General features: G+C 51.8%; 1 protein-coding gene across 1 annotated transcript; it reads right to left on the bottom strand.

Moving 5' to 3' along the window:
* Positions 1-396: 396 nt before the first annotated feature.
* LOC147528750 (alcohol dehydrogenase 1) lies at positions 397-4,541 on the bottom strand. Its single transcript, XM_086611524.1, has 9 exons — positions 4,524-4,541; positions 3,332-3,433; positions 2,987-3,128; positions 2,582-2,669; positions 2,247-2,466; positions 1,862-2,122; positions 1,412-1,547; positions 757-895; positions 397-421 (listed from the first exon to the last, which is right to left on the bottom strand). The coding sequence occupies exons 1-9, from the start codon at positions 4,539-4,541 to the stop codon at positions 397-399; spliced, it is 1,131 nt and encodes a 376-aa protein (XP_086467650.1).
* Positions 4,542-7,635: the final 3,094 nt, after the last annotated feature.

The raw sequence follows: 7,635 nt of genomic DNA on the forward strand, positions 1-7,635 counted from the left end.
TTGGGCATAGAGGAAAGGCAACCATCATGGTGGCTGAGAAAATGGGAATACCGCTGACAAGGTGAGAAGTAAGGCTTCAGGGTGGGAAGGGCGAGAGTAGACAGAGTAACGGTCTTCAGGAACATCAAAAGTCACTATAAGGTTGGGCAGGAGATTTAGTCTCTGAGGAGACTGACAGTGTGATATAGTCTGAAATGGTAATGGACCAATAGTTTGACCAAAACCTTTTATTGGTAAAAGTGTTTCCTTGGAAGAGGCATCCTGCTGGGTCTCAGCCGGGTGCGGGAGCGCTGGCAGCGGCACCAGTGTCGGCGAGTTCCTCGTTCTTGTCTCCTTGTGCCCCACAAAGTGAGGTGCTGGGGAGAAGGGCCGCTCGGCTTCCCGTGGCTGTGTCCTTCAAAAGAGCAGGACGCTGCGAATGCTGGAAAGTGGAAAGGAAGGACGGAGTTACAGGTGCTGCGGCTGGGGGTGTTCAGGAGCGGGCAGCAGGGCGGGCAGGTGTGCCTGAGGACTGGCCACCTTCTTTCTCACGCAGCCTGTTCCTAAGCCAGCTGGGTGAGACGTGCAGCAATGGGGCAGCCTTCAAAACCCTGCTGACGGGAAGCCCTCAGGAGCTAAGGCACCTTGTCCCCCCCCAAAGCTCTTGTGCTGCAGCTGCAAGATATGTTCTTCCTTCCTTTGGCTTTTATGCTCTTGTCGCAAGGACGCCCCAAGGTGGGGTTTGCTGTACCCCGCTCCTGCTAGTCAGGGTCTCACCTTTTTCCTGCACGTAACAACTCAAATCCTTCGTTCACTTTAGCGATCGGCAGCGTGTGTGTGATCAGCAAGTCTAAGTTGAATTTTTTCTCCAAATAGCTGGAAACTAGCTTGGGAGTAGTGTCTCTTACCTTCGAACCTAGAAACAGGAGAAAGCACCCCCAGTGAATAATCAGAGAAATGCCGTTTTGGTAAGGGAGTGTTGCTGTGAAGGTCAGGACTCAGTGACCAGTACTGGTGCCTTTATCTTGTGAGAAGTTTTCCTCTCCTTGGGAGGAGAGTGGGTTAGCGTCGGCAGTTCCGTGCGTTGAACTGTATGAAATGGTTACAGGTTTAGTAGCATGTTTCACGTCTACATATACAGTGGAAATGCAGTGCTCCTGCTTAGTGGCATTTTTCTTGAAAACCCTCTCAAAGAGGCTTCCTGGGACATTGCCAAGCTTGAAATCTTCTTAGAGACCAAGAGGTTTGGGAAAAACAACTATAGGAATATTGTCTTTTGTCCTACAGCTGAGGACATTGCCCAGATGGGAGAACTCATTTTCAAGGGGAGAGTTAGTCACATGTCCTGAAGGGTACGTGTTCCACAGACATTTGGAAATTACTGCGAAAGGAAAAGGGTGGAGGGTCTAAAATGTTTTCTTGAGTTTCCTACCTCCGAGCAGACTCCCTTTCCATGTACGCCCAGACAGCAGAAGCATAGGGTCGAAGGGAATCACTAACCCAGAATCCGGTACTCCAACCATGACACAGACGCCAGTGTTCACATTGCAGGAGGCCAGGGCAGCGACCTGACGGGACAGGCAGGTGAATTAGAGAAGAAGCTGATGAGTTTGTCAGAAAAGCGATCTTTCCGTGCAGTCACCTGCCCCTCCCTGGTCATCTGAAAACACATATTCCCTTGTGCAGCAGACACGAAGAGCTCAGTGCCTGTTTTAAGACTCGTACATCATTTTCTCCCAAAGCCAAGAGACTGCCTTTCTGAGCAAAGATGTGCCCGGCAGTGCAGGCAGCAGGCAAGGAACTGCCCGCCGGGTTGAAATCTGCCCTGACAGGAGCCTGTGAATGAGCTGGGAGGGAGGACAGGTGCTGAAATGCCACCTACTATGGTATCCGCATGCCCGATGACCTCAAAGGAGTAGTCCACGCCATGGCCAGTCATCTCAGTGAGCACCTCCTGGATGGGCTTCTTGAAATCTTTAGGGTTGACACAGTCGGTGGCACCCAGCTCCTTGGCCTTGGCAAATTTGTCGCTGTTGATATCAACGGCAATGATGCGGGAAGCTCCAGCCTCCTTGCAGCCCATGACAACGGAGAGACCAACTCCTCCGAGGCCAAAGACAGCGCAGGTGGAGCCTGGTTTTACCTATACAACATGGGGCCCTGTGAGTCTCCAGCATGAAGAGGAGGCTTCTGTTGCACAGGGTTTTGGTGCGGGTGCGAGGCCAGCCGGGGGGTGCCTGTGCCCGACACGCCTGAATACCACCAACCTTGGCGGTGTGGACAGCAGCCCCGTAGCCTGTGGAAAACCCACAGCCAAGCAGGCAGACTTTGTCCAGAGGTGCTGCAGGATCTATCTTGGCAACGGCGTACTCTGGTGTCACGGTGTATTCTGCAAAGGTGCTGATCCACAGGAAGTGGTGGATCTGCTTCCCTTTGCAAGTGAACCGGCTGGTCTTGTCAGGCAACAGGTTTTGTGGTTCAGAGAAGCTGTTGGGAGGCACATGCATTTGTTTTTCATCAAGTAAAGCACCCGTGGGGGTGTCAGCCTTGTTGTCAGACAGCTGACCCCATTTGAGTATAGGGGAAGGTGGAGCAAACTCACTGGGCCTTCACGCAGTAGCTGGAATCAGGATTCAGGCAGAAGCTGCATTCCCCACATTGAGGAATGCAAAGAGGAATGACTTTATCTCCTGCAATAAAGCAGATCTCTGTCAGGTGCCTCTCACTCAGCAGGCCCTGAGGGTGCTGCCCGTGGGAGCACCTCTGCTGAGCTCTCTGATGGCAGCATCCTACCACGGACCCTCTGCTTTCTCTGTCAGGAGGAAATGCTCGTGTGCCTGGGGACTAGACCAGGAAAGTGTCTGTGACAGTCCCGTGCAATGAGTTGCACTCAGGTTTTGAGCCACTGACGCAGGAGCACGGGGGAATTTCTGAGCTCTGGGCAGCCTCGTCCACCTTGAGAGCTGACTCCTGCGTGTGGGTGTGTGTTTGTGCATGTGTGCCTTACCTGGTTTCACAGAGGTCACTCCTTCTCCAACGCTTTCCACAATCCCAGCTCCTTCGTGGCCTGGGATAACTGGGAAATCCACATTCCCAAAGGTGCCTTGCAAAACGTGGTCGTCTGTGCGACAGATGCCTGTGGCCACGATCTATTTGGAGAGGAAAGAGCTGATGAGCTTTAGAAATGGTTTGGCTTTGGTTTAACTCAGTTTGTGGAAGGATTGTTCACAAGGCTTCTGTGAACATTAAGGTCTATTAGTGGACAGAGACCCCTGACAGGTATATTCATGGTCTAGCTGCCAGAAGAGCAATTCCCACAAGGGAGGAAAAAAATACTGAAACGTGTCTTTACCTTGATACGGACTTCACCTGCCTTCGGAGGTGCAACCTCCACCTCCTCAACAGAGAGTGGCTTGCCCACGGCCCAGGCAACAGCAGCTCTGCATCTGATAACCTGGAAGCAACAGAGGGGATTAGGCTGCATTGGAATGTTTGCCTTTGGCGCACGATCTGGGATGGTCGTCTTCCAGCGAGGACCAGAGCTGCACAGCACGTGCCTCTGCCTCTGGAGCTCGCGCTGCTGGCGCTGCACAACTGTCCTGTGCTGTTTCCTGGGGGACTTGCTGGGTGGGTGGGATGTGGTGGGAGAGCAGAAACACGGGAGTGCTCAGCTGTGCGTGAAGCCAAGTGATGTTCAAGAAACGCTGGTGTAGCGTGAAGTGTGAAATGTAAAGACAAAGTGACCAGTCCATAGAGGGTAAGGCTTGTGCTTTCCCTGGCAGTGTGGACCTGGAAAAACCCGCTTCCCTTGTGTCCATGGCAGAGGGCTCTGGAGGTGACCGCGGGACAGTGCAGGAGAGGCTGCTGCCCTGCTGGGGGGATGTATCCTCCCAACAGCACTCGATGCTCATGCCCTGCCAGGCCTTTGGCTGCTCTGTGCTCAGGCGAAGGGGAAGATGGCTCTGGCCCCTCCTGTGTGCCACGTAGACATCTTATAAGACATGGGCCTGAAGGTACCTGAGAGGGCTTAAGGAATGGTTCCCATCCAGCTGGCAACTGGACAATTTTTTCCCTCGCCAAGGGAATCATTTGTGTATGACATCTCCCAAACCCTGATCTGATCAATCCAAAGCTGGTTTGATGTCAGCAAAATTCAGCTTGCAGCTTACAAAAGGTATGGCCGGGGAGAAGGTGGAATGCAGGCGGTGAGTGGCTGCAAGAGTGCACCTCTGAAGAGCCGGGTTTCCCTGCCAAAGCGGGAGCGCAGAGCGGGGCCGAGCAGGAGGGCGCTTCTCAGAGCGGTACGATTCGGTGTTTTCACTCCTGCGCTGCTGGGCAGAACAGGAGAGGAACGCACGACCTAACGCGGGTACCGACACGTGCAGCTGTATGAAAGCAGGAGCTCGAGTAATTCAAAGGGGTCTGCATGAGCGGGAGAGTAAGGTTAGAGGGAAGGGTGCGGGGCAGAGGTGCGCAGGCTGAGCCGTTTGCAGGGTATTTCCCCAAGAGCCAGGGACCTCGGAAGGGGAATGAGTTGTCCTTACTTTTCCAGAAGTGGCCATGTGGTCTTAGCAGAGCTGTTGCTGCCGCTGCAGCAGGCTGGAGGGAAGCTGCCGCCCGTCTGGTCCCAGCCCGTGTTGCGAAACAGCCCAGCCGTGGAGCCGGAGCACTCCCGGGCACAAACCAGCCGCAGCCGAGGGCAGACGCAGGGAGCGGGGAGGGAGTCGTGGCGTGGGAGCGTCGCCGGCGAGCGGGGAGCTGTGGTTAATCTGCGTCTGATGCCGAACGCTGGGCAGCACAGCGAGCGTCGAGCAGCGGGGCTGGATAGGGGCAGGGAGATGCCAACGGAAGGCAGCGACGGTCCACGGAGAGCGGGCAGAAGTCCTCCAGGGAAGCTTTTATTGGTGGCCCTGCCTTTGGGCCGTGCCCTGCCCTCCCTGCCGGAAGGGCACAGATTGCTCCGAGGGATTGTTCTCCTCTGGTTGGTTCCGGGAGGTGTGGAGGGAGGAGATTAGCTCCTCGGGCTCCCCCTGTTGCCAAGGGGGGGGCATTTGGCCCGGCAGCGGCTCACACGGAGGTATTTGCAGAAGGGTTAAAAATGAAAAAAAAAAAAAAAAAAAAAAAAAAAAAGAGTGTATAGCGGACAAACATGCACGCACTCTTGTGTGAAGTTTAACTGTCTGTGGTGTTGCAGCTGTTTTTGCCTGGGTAGTAAGAGTAAAACACGTCAGGAAGGCGGGGTTTTCCAAGAACATGTTTGTTTCCATCTTGCGTATCCAGATTTGAGAGGGGTTCACTGCCCCCGTCTCTCCTGGTTCCCGCAGAGCTGTTCTCTGCTAAGGCATCAGGAGAGGTGATTCATGGTGTGATAAATGAGTGAGTCCCAAACAGAACTCCAATTAAAGTTTACCACTTATTATGCGAATAAAAGCAAGCCAACAGCGCTGGGTGCGCCGGGAGTCTCTGCTCCACCAAGATGCACGCCTGCCGTGGCAGTTTTTCTTGTATTTGTACAAACACACTCATAACCTCCCCTCAAAAGCTCAGTCTCTCGCAGGAAATCATTTCCATAGTCCCCGCCTCAGGATCCGCCTCAGGCTCCTCCTTGACACGCCTTCTGGTGGTTGTGGGCAGGACTCCTCAGAGTGAAAGCCGGAGGTCTTCCTCACGTGGGCAGGGGTCTTCAGGATGAAGGCCGGAGGTCTTCCTCTTCCCTAAAAGTTTTTCGTCTTCCTAAAACTTTTCACCTCTTCCCTAAAAGTCCTGATTTGGCTGCGTTGGCAGAGCCAAACTGGTTCCAACCTAGCTTATCCTTGAGTGGACATCTGGTTGTTTCCTTCCTGTCACTGTCTGAAGACAAATGTTAGTTCTTGCTAGTCCTTGTCTTGCCCACAGGGGCTAGTTTTTGTTTTCCCTTCCTCCTTACAAATGTGTGGGTCTTAAGTTACACCTTTGCTGGTATTTGCCTTATTTCTCTTACCAGCCTCCTTCCTGGGCAGCCAGCAGGGACTATGACTTCACAACTCAATAATGGCAAGCAATAATTCATACAGTAGTTAATGTAGCAGTTAGTATTTAATATTTAAGCAATAACTTGTTAGTATTTAATATTTAAACAATAACTAATATATATATATCCTCTTATGTGATTTCATGTCTACTCCTATATTCCCTCTATCAGTTCCCCCTTTTAATTAAATCAAGTAAATTCTTTTACTTGTGTAAGTATCCTGATTGATATAACACTTTGTGCATTGAAGATACCCTCTTAAACATGCGCCAAACCCATATATACAGCAGTGTTAGTAACAATATTAAAGCAGTTGTTGCTATTAACAGTATTAATAACAGGATGTTCTAAATGACTGGAAAATTCTGAAGCGGAAGGTGACCATCTAAAGAGTGCTTCCCAGCATTTATGCTCTCCATTCTTTTCTATTTTTCACCATTTCCTTTTTTCTCGTTTTGCATCATGATGAACTGTCACCAGAGTTCTCTAATCTGTAGTGACAGAGCATCCTGTGTACCACTCTGGTGGTTCGCAGCATCATGAGGCATTTTGCAGGTTTACGTTTCTGCATTTACCAGAGGTCTTAAACTAAGATAATCAATTATCTTGAATAGGCACACCCTACTCCATGCCGCCTATTCACACATCCATTGTCCCATATTGACAAGAATCAAATGAACATTTTTCACGATAGGAGTTTGGAGGAGCAGGGCCGTGTTGGAGGACCGGGCTCAGATGAGCGCCCCGTGCGTGACGGAACCCTTGCGGTTACGTGTTGAGGGGACTGCCTGGAGAGGTCTGTGCTAGCACGTGTCCCAGCCCTGTCTCCTGTGGCGATGGGGAAGGTCAGCAGCAGCAGCAGCCCTCGACGTTGGCAGACCAGGCCCCCAGCTGTCAAATCCCCTGGGCCCATCTCTGGCTTCACAGATGCAGACCGTCGGCACTGGAATGCCCCGGCAGTTGGACGAGTTATTTTCTCTGCACGTGGGAGCACGCGCTGTTGGAACCGCATGACTGTTCAGTGCAGCTTCCTAGGGGACCTTCTGGGTGGTTGGGATGTGGTGGGAGAGCAGAAACACGTGAGTGCTCAGCTGTACGCAAAGCCAAGCGATGTTCAAAAACACTGGCAGAGTTTAAGGTCTGAGGAAACACCATGTGCAGTTTGTCAGACACAGATTTTGTCTCTTGGGAAATTGCTGGAATTTCCATGGCTTATGTGGATTTTTCATAGTGTTGTCATGTGCTAATGGACAGATTGTGCTCTGATGGAGAGCATGGACCCTGCTCCTTCACAGGAAAGCTCCTAAACAGGCTCAGATAGAGCCGTTGCATGTGGCCCTGAACCCACCTGTTGTACCTGGGAGTCAGCGAGCTATTGGGAAGGTCTGTCAGAAATACTGAGCTGCACAATCACACAAACAAATTAATCTTCAGCTGAGTGTGGATGGGGATCCGCAGGGAGAAATACTCTGGGACAGTATGAACTCTTTGTCACACCAGTGCCTGCAAGCTCCAGTTACTACTTTCAAAAGATAAGTCAACGTTGACTGTGTTCGCCTGGATAGAAATAGTCTCTACTCCTGTTTCCACATTACAAATGCAGAAAGCAGTCAGATGCTTTGTGTTTGATTCCTTGCAAACTGTCC

This window comes from Tauraco erythrolophus, chromosome 5, assembly GCF_009769465.1.
Source record: "Tauraco erythrolophus isolate bTauEry1 chromosome 5, bTauEry1.pri, whole genome shotgun sequence".
Classification (NCBI taxonomy): Eukaryota; Metazoa; Chordata; class Aves; order Musophagiformes; family Musophagidae; genus Tauraco; species Tauraco erythrolophus.